General features: G+C 39.2%; 1 protein-coding gene across 1 annotated transcript in view; it reads right to left on the reverse strand.

The window, feature by feature from the left end:
• LOC308495667 (uncharacterized protein) overlaps positions 1-23,678 on the reverse strand; it is a 45,164-nt gene that overhangs the window by 2,076 nt on the left and 19,410 nt on the right. Inside the window, exons 7-8 of the mRNA XM_081080641.1 lie at positions 21,346-21,379; positions 18,764-18,836 (exon numbers count right to left, since the gene is read on the reverse strand). Coding sequence (XP_080936767.1) covers positions 18,764-18,836; positions 21,346-21,379 — 107 coding nt within the window. The remainder of the gene's footprint in view (positions 1-18,763; positions 18,837-21,345; positions 21,380-23,678) is intronic.

The following is a 23,678-nucleotide window of genomic DNA, read 5'->3' on the forward strand; positions in this document are numbered from 1 at the left end:
AGCAAACATCATATTCATTTACTCGTTCACTCGCTCACTCAGTCCTTCTGTCAGTAAGACAACAAACCACTATCGTAGCCATCGAATCATAGGCATAGACCCAGGGGAAGCTGGAAATAGAAATGAAAGATTTTGTACTATATTCTAGTAGGGGTCGATATATTACAATTCGTGAAAACAATCAGAAAGGAAAGTACCACTCTCCAGTTCTACACCTCAGATGAAGAAATTAGAGTACAGGCACAAAAGAAACAACAATCAGTTGTACCAGATGCTGCAAAAATAGGGCTGCATCTTGAAAGACATACGAGGTACTGAGGGAAACCATGAAGGAGAGTCCAGAAAGGGCAGCGGGCGCAAAAGCCTGCGTATAAAATAACATATTGTAGGTGAGGGCAGAAGAAGAATGGGGTTAGCCTGGAACTCTGAGAATGGGATGGAGAGACAACTGCAGAATCAGAACCAAATCAAAGAAGGCACATGTCATGCTAGCAGATGAATTCTACACTCACGTCATGGGGAGTCACTCAGGAAGCAGAGGTGTTGCATCATCACAATTCTAGTTTACAACAGCCACTCGGGCTGCAATTTATGATATTGAGGACTTCCGTTTCTTTCTAGGATCCTATCCATCAGCCTGTCTTGCTTCACAACATAGCGCCTCGCAGGTGCCTACAAACTCACAAACGCAGCTATCCATAGCAGGTCACTTTGTAGCTTCCCCTAGGTGGCTCCCGGTTGGGCACAAGCAGCAGCTGACCTGGGCCTGCCCCACAGCCCCTCCCAAGAGGCCCCAAATCCAACACACCTTGGACCAGCTTCAAGTGACACCAGAACATCACCAAATTAGCTTCACAAATGACACGCCCAAGCCATGGACTGAGCAGACACCGGAGCCCTGCTACAGCCGATCTCACTCTGTGGGGTCAGCCCACACACAAAGGTTCATCTACTGTAGTCACAGCCAGTCGTCCTGAGGGTCAATTCCACACCCAGATGTGCCAACAGCAATAAGGCTCAAGTACAACAGGAGGGCACACACCACCCACACGAGCTTCTGGAGCACCCGGCTCAGGTGACCGGGGAGACTGTACCACTGGGCCCCATGCGACATCTGGTATGTAAGGCAATACTGTCAAGATGAGGAGAATTAGCAATCTACAGAATACAGAGAAACAACAATAAAGATACAGTGAAAAAAGAAGACAGAAAGAAACATTTCTCTAACGAAAGACCAGGAAAAAACTCTAGAGAAAGAACTAAACACAAGAACTAATGGACACAAGCTATCTACCAGACACAGAGTTCAAAATACTACTTCTAAGGACGCTCAGTGAACTTTGGGGAAAAATAGATAAACGTTGTAACACTTCAACCGAGACAGCAAACATAAAAAATGGACATGGAAATCATTAACAAAACTCAACTATGAAAAATACAACATCTGAAATGAGTAATTAATAGATGGAATCGGCACCAGATTTGGTTGAGGCAGACGTTCAAATCAGTGATTTGGAAGACAAGATAGCAGAAAACACACAATCAGAACAGAAGAAAAAGATATGAAAAATGATTATGAGTAAAAAAAAAAGAGAGAGAGAATACTTTAAGGGACTTCTGGGACAAGATAAAGTGTAACAGAACTCGTAGGGCTATCAAAAGGAGAAGAGAGAGACAGAAAGGAATTGAAAACCTATTTGAATAAATAATGACGGAAATCTTCCCTAACGTGTTGAAGGAAACACAAGTGTAGGAAACACAGAGAGTTCCAAACAAAATAAAGCCAAACAGGCCCACACCAAGACATACCAGAATTAAAACGCCAAAAGGTAAAGACACAGAGAGAATATTAAAACCAGCAAGAGAAAAGCAGTTAGTTATATACAAGGGAGCTCGCATAAGACTGTCAGGTGATCTCTCAAAAGTAAATCTGAAGGCCAGAGGAATGGGCAAGAAATATAGAAATGTGATGAAACGCAATAATTTACAACCAAGAGCACTGTATCCGGCAAGGCTCTCATTTAGAATCAAACGAGAGGTAAAGAGCTTGCCAGAGAAAAAGGAGGTGATGCAGTTCAGCCCCAGGAAACCACTATTACAAGAAATGTAAAACCATGACTAGAAAAAAAAGGAGGAGAAGTAGGAGGAGCAGGAGGAAGAGAAGGAGGAGAAGACGGAAAAAGAGCAGGAGGAAGAGCAGGAGGAGGAGAAGAAAAGTGAATAATAAAATGCCAATAACTATGTACCTACAAATAATTACTTTAAATGTAAATAGATTAAATGCTCCAGAAAAGACATAAGGTAGCTGAATGGTTAAGAATGCAAGACCCATATACACGACAATCAAACTACAAAATTCCTGCACAGCAAAGGAAACCAACAACAACATGAAGTCACGAGCGGGTGAATGGAGAAGATATTTGCCAATGATATATTTGATAAAGGGTTGACATCCAAAACATATAAGGAACTCATAAACCTTAACACCAAAAGACAAACAATGCGATTACAAAATGAGAAGAGTACCTGAATAGACTTTTCTCCAAAGAGGTCACACAGATAGCCAAGAAACATACGAAAACATGCTCCGTGTCACTAATCATCAGAGCAATGCAAATTAAAAACACAATGAGCTACCACCTCACAACTGTCAGAATGGCCATCATCCATGAATCAACAAGCAACAAGTGTTGTTGAGGATGTGAAGAAAAGAGTCCTTGTGCACTGTTGGTGAGACTGCAAATCCGAGCAGACAATGGAAAACAATATGGAAGTTCCTCAAAAATTTAGAAATAGAAGTACCATGTGGCACAGCAGTCCCTCTTCTGGGTTTTCCTCCACAGAAACACAAAACACTAATTTGAAAAGCAATATGCATTTCTATGGTTGTTGCCGCATTATTTTCAATAGTCCAGATAAGAAAGTAACCAAAGGATCCATCATCTTGGATAAAGAAGAAGTGGGACATATATATAACAAAATACTACTTGTCTGTAATAAACAATAAGTACTTATCGTTTGTGACATGTGTGGGCCTAGAGGGTATTATTCTAAGTGATAAAAGTCAGATAGAGAAAGACAAATACCACCTGATTTCACTTATTGGTGATATGCAAAAAATAAAAAATAAATGAACATAGAAAAGAGAAACAAACTTATAGATGCAGAGAACTAACTGATCGTTGCCCGGTTCGAGAATTGTTGGGGGAATGCTTGAAATGGAAAAAGGATTAAGAAGTACAAAGTGGCAGTTATAAAATAGTCATGAAGATGTCAAGCACAGCACAGAGAATACAGTAAATAACATTGTAATAACTAAGTACGGTGTCAGGGATACCACACTAATCGGGGTACCAGTTTACACATTATATAAATGCCTACCCACTATGCTGTATACTTGAGGCTGACATCATGGAATGTCAACTATAACAGAAATGAAAAATTTTACATTTAAGAAGCGAAACTAAAAACCTTCTGAAATTTGACATTTTAGTATATGGTTTAAGAACCTCTGCTTCTAAAATTAGTTATTATTTTAAGCAAAACATGTACTCTTCAATTAGATGAAGACAGTTAAATATATTCATAATGTAATGATTGAGGACATAGTGGAATCCCTTTGTAATATGGGTTTTGAGATAGAGAACTTGAGTTCTAAATTTTCAAAGTTTCTATTATTTTAGTCTAAATGATGAACCCAGAATACCTGAAACTAATATAAAATAATATTGAATGTCAACTGAATATAACTTAAAAAAAGAAAAAAAAAACATAGAGAAAACACTCACGCCTACCAACTATGTGATACCAAAATACAAAGTGTAATAAAATAAAAACTATATATTACATGCTACATAGTTTTAAAAACTGAAATGTATCAGGAAGATTTCATGACTATTACAATAAGTAAATGAATCCATTACAGATTTCACGTAGGCACGAGTATTATAAAAGACCCACTGATGTAATGTAAAAGTCACATTAAGATTCCTTACCCTTAACCAAACTGCATAGCTCCATCACTGTGGGAAACCTCCCAATAAAATTTAACTATCACTATGTATTTCCCAGCCCCTTCTTTTTTTCAGTCACCATGTTCAATACTTCCTAAAGTTAAGGGGAAAAAAGAAAGAGTGATGTCGTGAAAATGGCAGTGTGAGGTGTGCCTCTTGAAATCTTCCCTGGAATTTACAACAAGTTGAACAACTATCACTCCACAAAGGACTCCCTGCGCAGCAGACCGGCTAGATTAAGGGGCGTACTACTGCAATAGCCTACAGGTGGACAAATTGCTCGAGCGGTGGAGGAGAGAAGGGAGAAGTGCGGAGACGGGGCCATGCAGGCTCAGGACCCAGACCTAGCTTAGTGCTCCGAGCTCCCTGAGTCCCGGAACTAGTACAGCTACAGAAGAGGAAAGAACTCGTGCTACTAGGGCTCCGCTTATGGCCCACAGGGCTGAGAGGACAGCATATAACACAGCTGAACCCAACGTTAATGGCAGAGACCTCAGAGCAAAGACTGAGGGAAGAAGGATGAAAACAGTGGTAAGCCCTCACTGCAGAGTAAAGAATGGAAGACTCAGACACTGAGACTAGCTGCCCCCTCCCAACCCTCCCAGAGCTCGACCCGCCCCCACCTGCCCAGTGCTAGAAGCAGAACAGTAGCAGTGTCAGATCAAAAGAACAGAATATTTGCAGTTCTGAGAACTGTGGTCTGCAGTCAAGGACTCACAGCCCAAGTACTTCCAGCAAAGAGGAGGGAGCTGTGGAAGCAGGACCCGCTGAGGTGGTTGTCACCACCATTGCTCTGGGCCATCTCTCACAACCCACCGGTGCCACCCCTGTCCCCACCTATCTGGGTGGACCCCTGCAGGAATAAACAGAACTGCTGAAATGCAGGGGCTCTGAATCTGGTGCAGGAAGAGCTTTGGAACTTCAGAAGTTCTCCGCATTTCCCCACGGAGGCAGGGCCTTGTGACCCCAGCGAACTGTTCACAGAGGAGACGCCCGCCTTCCAGGGAATCCCACCACTGTGTGAGAAGCCGGAATAGCGCACAGAAAACATAACACTACAGTGTGAGACAGAACAAACGGCTGCAGTCGCACAGAAAATAAAACATTATCCCAAAACCTACTGGAAAGCAAAAGAAAGACCTCTTTCTATCAACCTGTTGCACAACCCACTCCTATAGATGTCTAGGAAGAGAAATAATAAATCATCAATTGCCATGAATAGCCATGGCAACAACACAGCTCAGAAAGAAATTGAAAAGTCTCCAGAAAATAAACTTAAAGATATGGAAATATGTGACTTAAATGACAGAGAATTCAAGATTACAGTTCTGAAAAAACTCAATGAGATGCAAGAAAACACAGACAGGCAGTTTAATGAATTCAGAAACATAATCAAGAACAAAATGAGTATTTTACAAAAGAGACTGAAATTTAAAAAAAGAACCAAATAGAATTTCTGGAGATTAAGAAATCAAAAGAAATGACAAATGAAACAGCCAGTTTAGGTCGTAGAGTTGACCAGATGGAGGAAAGAATCGGTGACATCGAAGCTAGAAATCTGGAAATCACAGGGATGGAAGAAGAAAGAGATTTGAGACTTAAAAGAAATGAAAGAACTCTACAAGAACTTTCTGACTCCATCAGAAAGAGCAATATAAGAATAATGGGCATACCAGAAGGGGAAGAAAGAGAGAAGGGAACAGAGAATATATGCAAACAAGTAGTCGATAAGAACTTCCCAAACTTATGGAAAGAACTGGATCCTTAAATCCAAGAAACAAATGGAACACCTAATTATCTCAACCCCAACAGGCCTTCTCCAAGGCACATTATATTGAAGCTGTCAAAAATCAATGACAAAGAAAGAATCCTCAAGGCAGCCAGGGAAAAGAAGATGGTAACCTACAAAGGAAAGCCCATTAGATTGTCATCAGATTTCTTTAGCAGAAACTCTACGAGGCAGGAGGGAGTGGAACCAAATATTCAAACTATTGAAAGAGAGAAATTATGAGCCAAGAATAATATATCCAGCAAAAACATCTTTTAGATATGAAGGAGAAATAAAGACCTTTCCAGACATACAGAAGCTGAGAGAATTTTCTAATACACGACCTACACTACAAGAAATGCTGAAGGAGGCTATTCGACCACCATCAACAGGGACAATTTGTGGCAACCAAAACATAAAAGTGGGGAGAGTAAAGGTCTGAACCGGAAAATGGGAATGGAGAAAGTAAGCATGCTGAAGAAAATGGAATACTCTAAATATCAAACTTTCTTTTACATAAACTTAATGGTAACCACTCAAAAAAAATCCAGAACTGAAATACATAATGTAATAAAAGAAGAAACAGAGGGAAAAATCATAGAATACCACCACATAGAAATAAGAGACAACAACGAAAAGGCAAAGAAACAATGGAGACACAGTCTTACCAGAAAAGAAAAGATAGAATGATAGGAAATCCTCACATATCAATAATCACCCCAAATGTAAATGGATTGAACTCACCAATAGAAAGGCACAGAGTAGCTGATTGGATCAAAAAACGAAACCCAACCATATGCTGCCTCCAAGAGGCACATCTCAGCTACAAGGACAAACATAGACTCAACGTGAAAGGATGGAAATTGACACTCCAAGCAAATGGTATCCAGAGAAAGTCAGGTGTAACCATACTGATTGATATCAGATGAAACAGACTTCAGGATAAAAAAGGTAACAAGAGACAAAGATGGACATTTCATAGTGATGAAGGGGACTATACAACAAGAAGACATAACAGTCATCAATATTTCTGCCCCCAATCAGGGAGCACCAAGATATACCAAGAAACTACTAACAGAACTAAAGGGAGAAATTGACCAAAACACAATTATACTAGGGGACTTAAATACATCATTGACAGCTATGGATAGATCATTCAAACAAAATAAATAAATAAATAGCAGCCCTAAATGACACATTAGATGAACTAGACATAATTGACATTTATAGAGCACTTCATCCTAAAACATCAGACTAAACATTCTTTTCGAGTGTACATGGAACATTCTCAAAGATAAATCATCTATTGGGACATAAAACTAGCCTCAGCAAATTTAAGAAGACTGAAATCATACCAAACATATTCTCTGATCACAAGGCTTTGAAATTGGATATCAACTGCAAAAAGAAAGCAGGAAAAACCACTAATACATAGAGATTAAACAACATACTTTTAAAGAACGACCTGGTCAAAGAAGAAATAAGAGGATAGATCAAAAGATACACAGAAGAGTGACATCATAGGAATGGCAGCAGCGAAGAGTGACATCATAGGAATGGCAGCAGCGAAGAGTGACATCATAGGAATGGCAGCACTCTTCTATGTATCTTTTGATCTATCCTCTTATTTCTTCTTTGACCAGGTCAATGGACTCTGCTCATCACACAGAAAAGGTAAGAGACTCGTTCGAGGATTACTTGAAGCTGGGCAAATTGGGCGAGCAGGGGAAGACAGAAGGGGGCGGAGTGGCGACCTCAGCCCGCATCTGCGGCTGTGGAGACACAGAGGATCCCAGGACAGAACAGAGACCACAAGAGCCAAGACATAGGCTCTTTCCCTGCATCCCACAGCTGATCTCTCCTGCCAAGAGAGCAGCATATCCAGCATTTGAGGCAGTCACCTCAGCTGAGACCTCCAGCTGGGCCCTAGGTCGGACAAAGGACATGATCAACACACCTGGGCCCCTCCGCCCACTCTCCCAATCCTACCCCTGCCTTTCCAGAGACTCAAGCTGGCCCCTGAGCTGAAGAGCAGTGTCAGTTTACAGAGGAGTCAGAGCACTCAGGATCTGGGAGGACCCGGTTTGCAGCTCTGACTCAGGGAAGAGGCTGGGAAGAGTGTGACGCTACTGGGTTGGGAGAGAGAAGACTCCTCCATCTCCAGCTCTCACCTTTTCTGGCCTGCCTAGGGCAGGGCAATTACAACTGCGGAGGCACTCCCAGGGATCAGCAGTAGGCGGCAGACGCAGCTCTGGGCTTTCATCAACTCAGAAATCTCCTGCCCTCCACACACACATAGGGAAGAAGTACCCTAAGACTCAGGAGACCTGGGCACAGGGCTGGCTGTGTTACTCTCAGTGCGCATATGTGCAGGCAAGAGAGGAAAATGCACTGACTTTGTAAAAACTGACATCCAGAATTTATGGCACCACACATCTAAAACTGCCGTCCCAGGGTCACTCTGGGCACCAGGTGAGCGTCTCTGCCTGCCCAAGACGCAGAGGACTCTTTGGTACAGGAGAGGACAACCTGGAGATTACTTGGTAGGCTTAAGCAAAGACTGACGCTGCTTTTTTTGTTTTGTTTTGTTTGTGTATTTTTGATATTTTTGCCGGTGTTGAGTGTGGGTTATCAGTTGTTTTTACATGGGTGTATTTGTTTTTTCTTTGCTGTTGGTGTTGCTGTTGTGCTGGGTGATTTGCTTTGTTCTGAAATTGCTCTATACCAGGGCCCAGCTCAAGAGGCACAAGATTCAAAACACCCTGAGGCCGACTCCAGACCAAGTTAGAGTATTATCGGGTTTGACCTACAAGTGACACACCCAGAAGGAATTCTCTACAGGCACAAGAGCCCATAGGGGCCAAGCCTCATGTGAGCAGTCAACCCTCACTCAGCAGAACTACCACTGTGGGCAGAGCCAAGATTCACAACTAGGCAGCCTAGGAGTCAATCCCACCTACTGACCAGCCAAAAGCAATTAAAGATCAACTTTAACAGGACAATATACACAAAACGAGAGTCACCTTTGGTGCACACGCAGAGGAGAAGAAGGAAGTCATGCAAGTCAAATATAAAGGACGCATACTACGTAAGATAACCAATAAAAACAAAGACCCATAAGGGACCTACCTAATACATCAAAGCAAACACAGAGAGTCAGCCAGAATGGGGAAACAAAGAAACATGTCCCAAATAAAAGAACAGAAGAAACCTCCAGAATTGGAACCAAATGAAATACAGGTAACCAACCTGTCAGAGACAGAGTTCAGAACACTGATGATAAGAATACTGAAGGGGTTTAGTGACGACATAAAGAAGGATGGAGAAATCATAATGAACAACCAGTTAGAACTAAGGAATACAATAACTGAAATAAAGAACCCATTTGAAGGAATTACAGCAGGCTAGATGAAGCAGAGGATCGAATCAGCGACATGAAGACAAGTCAGCAGAGATCACCCACATGGAACAACAAAAAGAAAAAAGAGTAAAAAACATCGAAAATGGCTTAAGAGTCCTCTGGGATAACATCAAGCGCAACAACATGCGCATCACAGGAATACCAGAAGGTGAAGAAAGGAAGCAAGGGATCGAGAACATATTTGAAGTTATAATGTCTGAAAACTTCCCTAACCTGGTGAAGGAAACCGACGTATAACTCCAGGAAGTGCAGAGAGTTCCAACCAGGATAAACCCAAACAGGCCCACACCAAGACACATTACAGTTAACACGGTAAAGATTAAAGACAAAGACAGAATCCTAAAAGCAGCAAGAGAAAGATAGCAAGTTAAATACAAGGGAACTCCTGTAAGACTATCAAATGACTTTTCTACAGAAACATTGCAGGCCAGGAGGGAGGGGCAGGAGGTACTCAAAATGATGAAAAACAAGGGCCTACAACCTAGATTGCTTTATCCAGCAAGGCTATCATTTAAAATTGAAGGAGAGATAAAGAGCTTCCCAGAAAAGAATAAGCTAAAGGAATTTATTACCACTAAGGCAGCATCGCAGGAAATATTAAAAGGGCTTCTGTAAACAGAAGAAAGATGAAAACAATCTAACGACAAATTTAAAAATGGCAATAACTATGTACCTATCAATAATCACTTTAAATGCAAACGGATTATATGCTCCAATCAAGAGACATAGGGTGGCTGAGTGGATAAGAAAGCAAGACCCTTGTATATGCTGTATACAAGAGACTCACCTCAGATCAAAAGACACACACAGGCTGAAAGTGACGGCTTGGAGTAAGATATTTCATGCAAACAGAAATGAGAAAAAAGCTGGAGTTGCAATACTTATATCTGACAAAATAGACTTTAAACTGAAGAATATATTAAAAGACAAAGATGGGCACTATACATAATAAAGGAATTGGTCCGACAAGAGTACATAACCCTAGTAAACATCTATGCACCCAACATAGGAGCACCTAAATATATAAAACAGATATTTACTGACATAGTGACAGAACTCAACAGTAATATTATCATAGTAGGGGACTTCAACACACCTCTGACAAGGGACAGGTATTCCAGACAGAAAATCAATATGGAAACAATGGCCTTAAATGACACATTGGACCATTTGTATTTAATCAACATTTTCAGAGAATTTCACCCCAAAGCTGCAGAATACACGTTCTTCTCAAGCGCACACGGGACATTTTCCAAGGTACACCACGTGTTAGGCCAGAAAACAAGTCTTGATTAATGTAAGAAAATTGAAATCTTACCAATTTTCTTCTCTGACCACAGCGCTATAAAATCAGAAATCAACTACAGGAAAAAAACTGGAAGACAGACAAATTCATGGAGCCTGAATAACATGTTACTAAATAACGAATGGATCAACAATGAGATCAAGGAAGAAATCAAAACATGTCTCGAGACAAATGAAAATCAAACCATGACAAACCAAATCTATGGGATGCAGCGAAAACAGTCCTAGGAGGGAAATTCACAGCATTGCAGGCCTACCTAAAGAAACAAAAAAAATCACTAATCAACAGTTTATTTTCACACTTAAGGGATCAGGACAAAGAACAGCAAAATAACCGCAAAGGGAGTACAAAGAGGGACATAATAAAGGTCAGAGCGGAAATAAATGAAATAGAAACCAGAAAAACAATAAAAAACATCAATGAATCCAAGAGTTGTTTTTTAGACAAAATAAACAAAGTCAACAAACCTTTAGCCAGACTTATCAAAAAGAGAGAGAGAGAGGACCCAAATTAATAAAATCAGAAATGAAAGAGGAGAAGTGACAACAGACACCACAGAAATACAAAAATATTTAACAAATTACTATCAGCATCTATATGCCAACAAATTAGACAATCTGGAAGAAATGGAAAATTTTCTAGAAGCATACATCCTTCCAAGGCTAACTCAAGAAGAAACGGAAAACCTGAATAGACTGATTACCACCAGGGAAGTTGAATCAGTAATCAACAAGTTCCCAACAAACAAAAGTGCTGGACCAGATGGCTTTACAGGTGAATTTTACAAAACATTCAAAAAAGAATTATCACCTATTCTCCTCAAGCTATTCCAAAAAATTCAGAAGGAGGGAAGGCTCCCAAAACCTTTTTACGAGGCCACTATCACTCTGATCCCCAAATCAGACAAAGACACTACAAAAAACACACAAACAAACAAAAAACTATAGGCCTGTATCTCTAAAGAACATAGATGCAAAAACTCTCAACAAAATATTACTGAACATAATTATGCAATACATTAAAAAAATCATACACTATGATCAAGGGGGATTCATTCCTGGTATGCAAGGGTGGTTCAACATCCGCAAATCAATTAACGTGATACACCACATTAACAAAATAAAAAATAAAAATCATATGATCATATCAATTAGATGCAGAAAAAGCATTGGACAAAATCCAGCAGCCATTTATGATAAAAACTCTTAAGAAAATGGGAATAGAGAGACCATATCTCAACATAATAGAGACCATATATGATAAACCCACAGCTAACATCACACTCAACGGGGAAAAGCTAAAATAGTCCCCTTAAGATCAGGAACAAGGCAAGGTTTCCCACTTTCTCCACTTCTATTCAACATAGTGCTGGAACTTCTAGCCACAGCAATCAGACGAGAAAAATAAATAAAAGGCATCCAAATTGGTAAGGAGGAAGTAAAATTGTTATTATATGCAGATGACATGATACTATATAGAGAGAACCCTAAAGACTCCACCAAAAAACCATTAGAACTGATAAATGTATTTAGTAAAGTAGCAGGATACAAAATTAATATTCAGAAATCAGTTGCATGTGTATATACCAATAATAAAGTATCAGGAGAAATTAAGAAAAGAATCCCATTTACAATTGCTTCAAAGACTATAAAATACCTGGGAATAAATTTAATGAAAGAAGTAAAACATCCATACTCAGAAAATTATAAGACACTGAAGAAAGAAATTAAAGAGGATACAAATAGATGGAAGCACATAATATGCTCATGGATAAGAAGAATTAATAGAGTGAAAATGTCCATACTGCCTAAGGCAACATACGAATTCAACGCAATTTCTATCATATTACCAAGGATGGTTTTCACAAGAATAGAACGTATAATCCTGAAATTTATATGGAACCATAAAAGATCCTGGTTGGCCTCGGCAATCTTGAGAAAAAGGAATAAAGTGGGAGGTATAACGATACCTGACATCAAATTATACTACAAGGCTACAGTAATCAAAACACCACGATACTGGTATAAAAACAGATACATTGATCAATGGAACACAATAGAGAGCCCAGCAATAAATCCATGCCTATATTGTCATTCAATCTATGACAATGGAAGCAAGAATTTATGGTGGGGTAAAGACAGTCTATTCAACAAATGGTGTTGGCGAAACCTGGACAGACACATGCAAAAGAATGAAGCTGGACCACTTCCTTACACGATATACAAGAATAAATTCAAAATGCATTAAAGACATAAGTGTAAGATCTGAAACCATAAAATTTCTAGAAGAAAATATAGGAAGAAACTTTATAGACATTACCTGGAGTAAGATTTTTACTGATACATCCTCTCAGCCAAGAGAAGTAAGAGAAAAAATAATCATGTGGGATCACATCGAACTAAAAAGTTTTTTCACAGCAAAGGAAACCATCAATAAAACAAAAAGGGATCCTACTGTATGGGAAAAGATATTTGCCAATGATATATCTGATAAGGGATTAATATCACAAATCTATAAAAAACTTACTCAACTCAACTCCAAAAAAACAAACAACCCAATTAAAAAATGGGCAGAGGACTTGAGGAGACATTTTTCTAAAAAGGACATACAGAAGGCAAGAAGACATATGAAGAAATGCTCAACCTCACTAACCATCAGAGAAATGCAAATAAAAACCACAATGAGATACCACCTCACCCCAGTCAAAATGGCTATCATCAATAAATCAACAAACAACAAATGCGGGCGGGGATGTGGAGAAAAGGGAACGCTAGTGCACTGTTGGTGGGATTGCAGATTAGTGCAGCCACTATGGAAAACAGTATGGAGGTATCTCAGGAATCTGAAGATAGAACTACCCTATGATCCAGTAATCCCACTCCTAGGCATCTACCCGGAGAAATCCAAAGCTCCAATTCAAAAATCTGTATGCACTCCTATGTTTATTGCAGCACTTTACACAATAGCCAAGATACAGAAACAACCGAAATGCCCATCGGTCGATGACTGGATTAAGAAGCTGTGGTACATTTATACAATGGAGTACTACGCAGCCATAAAGAAAAAAGAAATCTTATCATTTGCAACAACATGGATGGATCTAGAGAACATTATGTTAAGTGAAATAAGTCAGAAAGAGAAAGACAAGTACCATATGATCTCACTTATATGCGGAATCTAAAGAAAAGAATATGTGTATGAACTAATCAGAAACAGTTTTGGGGACACAAAAAACCGAGAGTTGTTAGATGGGCAGGGGGGAGGGGGTTGGGGATGGGGGGAAGGGTGAAGGGATTGGGGGGCGGCTGGTGACCACAGGATGGCCTCAGGGTTTTTTGAGAATTACTTTGGGGAACTTATTCAATAGTGTTTGGGGATTTTGTTGGGTGTCCGATGGACATGTGTCCTGTTTGGGAGACCACCTCAGGGATGCTGTGGATGCCTGGTCATGGCATTGTACACCAGAGACTGGACATTAATGAATGCCAACTATAATTTTATGTGTATAATGTGATGGCTCGGTGTGAGGTCGGGGTGGTGGTGGATGGGGGGAGGGGGGTTCACGGTGTGAGGGATGTAAAAATAAAATAAAATAAAATAAAACTATAAAAAAATAAAAAAAAATAAAACAAAAAGGGATCCTACTGAATGGAGAAGATATTTGCCAATGATATATCTGATAAGGGGTTAATATCCCATATTTATAAAATATCTCAGTCAACTCAACTCCAAAATAACAAACAACCCAATTAAAAAATGTGCAGAGGACATGGAGAGTAATTTTTTTAAAAAGGACATACAGATGGGAAACAGACATATGAAAAAATGCTCAACTTCACTAATCATTAGAGAAATGCAAATAAAAACCGCAATGAGATACAACCTCACCCAAGTCAAAATGGCTTTCATCAACAAATCAACAAACAACAAGTGCTGGCCTGGATGTGGAGAAAAGGGAACGCTTATGCACTGTTGGTGGGATTGCAGATTGGTGCAGCCACTATGGAAAACAGTATGGAGGTATCTCAAAAATCTGAGAATGGAACTACCCTATGACCCAGCAATTCCACTCCTAGGTATCTATCAGGAGAAATCCAAAACTCTAATTCAAAAAAATTTATACACCCCTATCTTTATTGCAGCACTATACACAATAGCCAAAACATGGAAACAACCGAAATGCCCATTGGTAAACGATTGGATTAAGAAACCGTTACAGTTATACAATGGAGTATTTCACAGCCACGAAGAAGAATGAAATCTTACCGTGCAACAATATGGATGGACGTAGAGAACATTATATTAAGTGAAATAAGTCAGACAGAGAAAGACAAATACCATATGATCTCATATGGGGAATCTAAAGAAAATAATAAATGAATGAATTAATCAGAAACAGTCTCAAAGACACAGAGGAAAAACTGAGGGTTGCTAGATGAGGGGGTGGGGATAAGGGGGAAAGTCAGGGGATCAGAATGAACAGTTGGTAACCACAAGAGTGCCACGGGGATACGAGAGTCAATTTGGGGAATGTAATCAATAATTTCGTAAAGATTTTGTAGGGTATCCAATGGATACTTGTCTCATTAGGGAGACCACCTCAGGGATGATGTAGATGGCTGATCACTGCACTGTACACCTGAAGCTGAATAATGAATGTCAAGTACAATTTACATGTACATATAATACATATACATATTTTATATAAAATATATATATACATACTATATATATATATATATCTTATATAAATATATATATTACATATATATTACATATAGTTACAAGAAGCGGAGTACAGCATTAGGAATAGAGACAGTGGAAATGTAATGGCTGTGTGAGATGTCAGAGAGGCAGTGGAGGGGGGAGGGGGTTATGACTGTGTGAGGGATATAAATGATACATGTCTAGCTATTACATTGTTTTGTGCACCGGAAACGAATAAAAGAATGTGAAAAACAGAAAAAAACAGTAAACTGGAAAGGGAACAATGAAAAGCTTCAAAAAAAATAAAAAAACAAAAACTATCTTACAGAAGAAAAAAAAGATACATAGAAACAAAGGAAAATGAAAATACATCCTACCAAAATTTTGGGGATGCAGCGAAAGCAGTTTTAAGAGGGAAATTTATATCATTACAGGCCTATCTCAAGAAATAAGAAAAATCCCAAATAGATAACCTCATCTTTACATCTTATGGAGCTAGAAAAAGAACAAATGAAACTGAATGTCAGCAGCAGAAAGAAAACAATAAAAATCAGAGCAGAACTAAATGAAACAGAGAACAAAAAGAGAATAGAAAAAATTAATGTGACAAAGAGCTGGTTCTTTGAAAAGATTAATACAATTGACAAATCCTTGGTAGACTCAGTAAGATAAAAAAAGACTAATAAAATCAGAAATGAGAAGGGAAGTTATCACGGACGCCACCGAAACACAAAGCATCATCCAGGAATACTATGAGGGACTACATGCCACCAAATTCAATAACCTAGAAGAAATGGACAGGTCCTTGGAAACATATAGCCTTCCTAGGCTGAATCATAAAGAACTGGAAAATCTAAATAGATCGATCACCACTAAGGAAATTGAATCAGTCATCCAAAACCTTCCCAGAAGCAAAAGTCCAGGACCAGATGGCTTCACTAGTGAATTCCACCAAATCTACAAAGAGGATATAATACCTGTCCTACTCAAACTCTTCCAAAAAATTGAAGAAGAGACAATACTCCCTAAATCATTTTATGAGGCCAACATTATCGATACCAAAACCTGGTAAGGATAACACAAAAAAAGAAAACTACAGACTATTATCTCTGATGAATGCAGATGCAAAAATCCTAAGAAAAATGCTAACAAATCGAATGCAACAATATGCTAAAAAGATTATTCATCATGACCAAGCAGATTCATCCCAGGTGCACAAGGATGGCTCAACATTCAGAAATCCATCAATGTGATTCATCCCATAAACAAAATAAAGGACAAAAATCATATGATTATATCAATTGATGCAGAAAAAGCATTTGACAAAATACAACATCCATTTATGATTGGATCACTTAATAAAATAGGTATAGAAGTAAAATACTTGAACATAATAAAGGGCATATATGACAAACCCTCAGCTAATCTCATAATTCATGATGAAAAACTGAAGCCCTTTTCTCTACGTTCAGGAACACCGCAGGGCTGTCCCCTATCACCTCTGCTTTTAAGCATAGTGTTGGAAGTCCTCGCCAGAGCAATCAGGCAAGACAAATAAGTAAAAGGCATCCAAATTGGGAATGAAGAAATTAAATTGTCACTCTTTGCAGATGACATGATGCTATATATAGAAAACCCTAAAACTCCACCAAAAAGCCATTGAAAACAATCAACAAATACAGTAAAGTTGCCGGCTACAAAATCAATGTACAAAAGTCCATTGTATTCCTATATACTAACAATGAAATCTCAGAAAAAGAAAGCAAAAGAACAATTCCTTTTGCAATTGCAAGAAAAAGTATAAAACACCTAGGATTAAACTTAACCAAGGATGTGAAGGATTTATACGCTGAAAACTATAAGACATTTTTAAAAGAAATTGAAGAAGACACAAAGAAATGGATAGACATTCCATGCTCATGGATTGGAACAATCTACATAGTTAAAATGCCCGTATTACCAAAACAATATACAGATTTAATGCAATCTCCATCAAAATCCCAATAGCACATTTTAAAAAATAGAACAAAAAAATCATCAGATTTGTATCGAACCACAAAAGACATCAACAGCCAAAGGAATCCTAAGCAAAAAGAACAATGCTGGAGGTATCACACTCCCTGACTTTAGCTTGTACTAAAGGGCAATAATAATCAAAACAACATGGTATGGGCAGAAAAACAGACACATAGACCAATGGAATAGAATTGAGATCCCAGAAATAAACCCACATAAATATGGACAGACAATTTTTGACAAAGAAGCAAAAAGCATACAATGGAGAAAAGACAGCTCCTTCGATAAATGGTGCTGGTAGAATTGGAAAACCACATGCAAAAGAATGAAACAGGGCTGAAATCTGTCACCGTGTACCAAAATTAATTCAAAATGGATCAAAGACTTAAGCATAAAACCTGAAATAATAAACTGCATAGAAGAAAACATAGTTACTAAACTTATGGACCTTGGGTTCAAAGAGCATTTTATGAATTTTATGACTCCAAAGGCAATGGAAGTAAATGCTAAAATAAATGAATGGGACTATATGAAACTTAAAAGCTTCTGCACAGCAAAAGAAACCATCGATAAAATAAAGAGACAACCAACTGAATGGGTGAAAAAGTTTGCAAACAGTGCCTCCGATAAGGGGCTAATATCCAAAATATACAAGGAACTCATGCAACTCAACACACAAAAAAACAAACAACCCAATTGAAAAATGGGCAGAGGACCTGAAGAGACATTTCTCCAAAGAGGACTTACAAATGGCAAATAGACATATGAAAAAATGCTCCACATCACTAATCATCAGAGAAATGCAAATAAAAACCACAATGAGATATCACCTCACCCCATTCAGAATGGCTATCATCAACAAGACAAATAGTAACAAGTGTTGGAGAGGCTGTGGAGAAAAAGGAACCCTCATACACTGTTGGGGGGAATGCTGGCTGGTGCAGCCGCTATGGAAGACAGTGTGGAGGTTCCTCAAGAAATTACAAATAGAATTACCACATGACCCAGCAATCTCTCTCCTGGGTATCTACTCAAATAATCTGAAAACTTTGAATCATAAAGACAAGTGTGCTCCAATGTTCATTGCAGCTTTACTTACGGTGGGTAAGACAACGGAAACAACCAAAACGTCCTTCGATAGATGAATGGATAAAGAAGTTGTGGTACATATAAATAATGGAATAGTATTCGGTGGTAAGTAAAGATGAAATAGGACTATTGCTAAATGGGGTCTAATGGGGTGATGGAAAGAGAACTGGCTGGCTGGTGACCACACAATGTGAGATATAGATAATATATTACAGAATTGTACACCTGAAATCCATGTCACTTTATTAACAATTGCACCCCAATAAACTTTAATTTAAAGGAAAAAAACCCTCAAGTGGTGATATATTATAAAATGGTTCACAGTGACACATTTTCCATTACAAACATAAAACAATGGTAGGGGGAACACTATTAAATTTTACAAGTGCTACACAAAACTAAATTCAGAGTAAAAAAGTTAATTTCACACAGGAGCCTTTTACCTTGGTACCAACATCCAAGAGTCCATCGTCTGATATAGCCCGTGAATCATTCCTGCCAGGTTTCCAGGAAAGACTTTAGGGTAAAAATACACAACAAAAACAGTGAGTGCATTCCTTTACAAAAACAACAAACACAAAGGGAGCAAAATTCAGCTATCTGCATAGGAAATGAAGTTTCTTGATATGATTAAAATTTAGACGATGTTCTAGAAAAGCTATCAGTTATCTATTGCTGCCTCCACCACTCCCAACTCGTGCAATATTTAATGAAGATACACTCTAAGTTTCCATAACAAAGAATGACAGCAAACATGTTGGCAACACCTGAGAGTACCTTGTTTTCACCAAAAGTCCTGAAGGCTGAATTGAAAACGCAATTAATAGCTGACAATAGGAACCTGAACTGGGACAAAAGCAATGACCTAAATCAAGGTAGAACGATACACTAACCCTTCTCCATGGTCTGTCCCTGGTTCAAAGATTAATCTGTGTGGGTCAAAAACGGCAGTCTTGCTTCTTTAACATAGAAAGCAGTTACTAAACTTACCCCATTCCTTGTTTTCACTCAAAAACACTACAGTGAGGTCCCTGAAATGCATGAAATGTTTGCAGCTTACATGTACAAAAGTCAAAGAACAAATATGTACGTTGTTAGCCTCCCCACTCCCAGATCACTTGTCCGCACAGCTTCCTGGCAATCTCCAAACTTGAAAACTTCAGCCTACGAAGGCATAGACTCCTGAAACAAGGTTGGGCTCAAATGACCCACAGTAGGAGTTCTCTATTTCGCTGTTCCTGGAAAACAAGCTAAATGGAGCCTCAGTCATCCACTCCCAACACAGGCATGTTACCACCTACCCAACTCCATTACTGTTTTCACAATCAGTCCTCCCTCTGCCCAACCCTCCATCTCCATGGGAAGGACATCAGCGCGTTGGGCAAAGAGGTGGAGGTGACGAGACACCTGCCGTGGGCCATAGATCTATGTAGTTCAGCAATCTCCAGTGCCTTTGGACTCAAGGGGACCCCGTCTGTAATTCCGGGTGCAGGTGGAAGATACCACATTCCTACTTGCTATAAAGAGAATGTTTCCAGAGGCTCAAAGGTTTAATATGTTTTCACATAAACCTTAAATTTTGCTGGTTCCTCCAATTTAACAAGCAAAACAGCAGCAACCTGTTCAGGCAGGACGCCCTTGAGACCCTTATTTTAATCTGCTTTTTTAGACAACTACCAACATCCTGTGTCCTTCCTTCCTGTAATTTCTCTTTACCTTGTCATACCCTACCATTCTGATCTCTTTTCCCTCATCTGATGTCTAATCTCTGCTCTAAGAGCCTTATTCCTATCTCAACCTGTGTTGTTCCTCTTGAAACGTGGATTCCCGTGCTAATTCCATTCTTAGCCTCTTCCATTGCATTCACTAGACCTTTCCATAATTAAAACACTCACCCAAAGGATGATAAAGAAGGAAGTGTACTGGGCTTAGAAACCTATACTAATCTCATTTCATCACTCACTGTAGTCAAATAAGTCACTTCAATCTCTTGGAGTTCAAACTCCTCATGTGATCAACCACTTGACCAAAACATTAATGGCAGCATGAAGTACTAGGGGTGTTTGCAATAATTAATTGATAACATTCCTTCAACACCTGGAATTCTATGTATTTTTGGTTCTGTCTGGAAAAATGGAGAATACTTAGCTGGCAGAAGTGGAAAAAAATAACAGCAACAAAAAAACCCCAAGAAAAGCAGAGAAAAAGGTAAAAAATCAAGAAAAGTCATGGAAGAAGGAAGAAAGACTAGAAAAAAAGAAAAAACTTCCTAGAATGAGGGAAGCGTACTAGCTTAAATGGAAACACAGTAATGGGAGTCAGTAAGTAGAAAAATCAATGAAAAATATCCTCTCAATTTGTGCTGAATTAACACAACAGTGTATACATAGATGATCTTCACTTACAGAACAACGATTCGTCCCAAGAAGGGTACATCGCATTATCCCTGAAAACATTTATCTGATTAGGTCTTGCTTATGTACAACCTGTGGTTCTGTGGCCACAGCGAACTGACATCTGCCCTCAACACTGATGGTGAAAACAAGGTTCTCGTGACTGCTGCAATTGTCAAGTACATTAAGACAAAAGCTTGGGCTAACTGGGCTTGATAGGAAACTTCTAAATCAGCACTAAGGCATCACTAAACGGGACTCTCTGAGGCCACCTGACTTGTACCTGAATCTTGAATCCAGTCCTGTCCAGGCACTTCTCAGTATAGGCTGAGGGACAAGAGAACGGACTTGGGAAACCAAGCAGGCTGAAGGTCACATCACATGTCAGCCACTTGGTAACTATGGAATCAGGGTTAAATTAATCCACCTCCTGGAACCATACTCCTCTAATGAATAAAAACGGCTGAACAGCACAGCTACTTTGCAAATCTACTGTGCCGACGACCTGGGATAACCAATGTTAGGCACATAGTATAGGGTCTAGCCCAGAGCAGAACACTCATTAAAGCTTACTGGCTTCTCTCCGCAGTCTCTTAGTTAACATGCAATTTTAGAAATCCATAAAATCCTACCTGCTTGCATGGTCGCATTGAGAACACTCATCCACTGTTAAAAGAAAAAAATTCAAATACATTGTAAATACACAATAGAAAAACACAGAACTTTGAAAGCATCAGACTGAAGTGATGAAAAAATATTTCTTTGGGAACATCCCTGAAGACTATAGTAGAGTGAATGTTACTGATACAACTGGTGGGCAATTAATACATGAAGAACTTTTACTTCCTCTCCTATATATATGTGTGTATATATATTTATATTTATATATTCATACATATATACGTACACATATGTATGTACATGCATGTACTTATGCATGTTTGTATGTATTATACATTTATATCTAATGAGAGAAAAATAAACGGGATGTGCAATCATTTGATAGCTACAAGTCAAGTGCTACTTACAATGATTGTAATCCTTACCAAACCCATCGGAGTGAACGAAAATGGTATCAGTAGTAAAATCAGTATCATAAACTAACACGGTCCAATTTAAATAGCATGATTTTTCTGCACTTCTGTCATGAAGAGCAGTTAGAAGAGAGTCCACTTGTTTTGCTCTGACACAGTACCGCTGTGCCGCTCTTCAGTCAAGGGTATTCAGTTTAGGATGAAACACCCTGTCATTAGCAGCTTAGTCAAAGGCAGTCTACTTTGCAGCACGGCAAAACACAGGAAACAGACTCTTTCTGGCCCTCTCTCCAGTGCAGGATAAGTATGAAAGACTTTGCGATTCCAGTTTTATCAAGTCTAACCCCTGAGACTGTTTCCCTCCATTGCTGGAGAATCTATCCGGCTCACCTCATAGAGCAGGAAGGTCCAAAGAGTTATTGCTGTACAGCAGCGTGTGATGCCATTTTTCTCATCCCTCCCCATAGTGGCAAATGTGTATAGAAATCATGGTTTTTTTACCTTGTAAGTCATATGTCATCAAATCCTAAGCCGATGAATAACAGCAAACAAACAAACACCCCCCCCCCAAAAGACAAAGAGGTTATCTTGAATAACTACCTTCAATGACCCTGGAGTTTTAAGTTTTTAAACAGTCAAAAAGATGGCCACTGTATGATTCCAACTATATGATATTCAGAAAAAAACAAAACTATGTAGCAGTAGAAAGACGTGTGGCTTCCGGAGGTTAGGGAGAAGGGAGGGCTGAGGAAACGCCACAGAGGGTATCTAGTAGTGGATCTAGTCTGGGTGAGACTGGAAGGGTGGAGACCTGTCATTATACGTTTGTCAAACCCCACAGATTGGACCACAGCAAGAGTGAACTCTAACGTCAAGTGTGTGCTGTGAGTGGTCATGCTGAGTCAGTGCAGTTCATGGGTCGTCGTGAATGTACCACCCGCGGGCAGGGTGTCAACAGTGAGGGAGGCTCTGTGTGGACGGGGACATGGGTTTTGAGGGAACTTTCTCTACTCTCCACTCAATTTTGCCCTGAACCTAAACCTGCTCTAAAAACGAAGGCTTACTAATTAAAAAAAAAATAAAAGTTTTCCACTGAACCTGCTATTACCAGATATGAACACATTAATGCTATTTTCAAAATACAGTCACCTTGAAAATGAATATAAAGATCCAGTATCAGAATATGATTATTCACCCAACCGAATGAAGCATATGAAAAGCCATAAACAAAGCAAGTGATTTTTGGAATACTTACACAAGAAAATCACTGATAAACGTGACTGAACATCTCGCTTTAGCATGCTGAATAGGGATGCCAAGTGAATCAAAATGGAATCGTCCCTGTACTTACAGGACAACTTTGATTCTCATTGTAAATCAAAAATCATTGTGCTGATTTTATTCAAAAGCTATACTGAAACATTAATCACACAAAGAGATTGTAATTGCCATGGTTATTGCCATAGTAATGTATGTACAATACCTTTGAAATACTCACGAAAAGGCAAAAAAGTAATCAGCACTGCAATTTTTAATGGATGATACAACCAAAACCAGTACCAAGGCACGTCACCATATTACTTGCTATTAAAATAAAATTTTAAGCTACACCAAAAATTAAGTCATGCCTATAACTGCTGTGCAGAAAAGATTTCATACAGCAGGCCTGACTGCTATCCTTTGAAAGTCCTGCTTGAATGGCTGGCCCTTGGCTGGTATCTGGAAACCTGCATATGGGGAGGGTTCCCACCATTCCCTAACTAAGTGTGGCTCACCGTGCCTGAAATGCTTGTACAAACAAGGTGGTTCATGCTGGACACTCGCTTTCCTTCTGGGAATCAGGAATGTTAGCACCTGCTAGGGGGACGTTGCCTATGTGACTGGCGTGCCATGAAAGCACTCCATGAAGGCACTGAGTCTAATGAGACTCC

Source organism: Rhinolophus hipposideros (genome assembly GCF_964194185.1).
Source record: "Rhinolophus hipposideros genome assembly, contig: HAP1_SCAFFOLD_87, whole genome shotgun sequence".
In the NCBI taxonomy this organism is placed as follows: Eukaryota; Metazoa; Chordata; class Mammalia; order Chiroptera; family Rhinolophidae; genus Rhinolophus; species Rhinolophus hipposideros.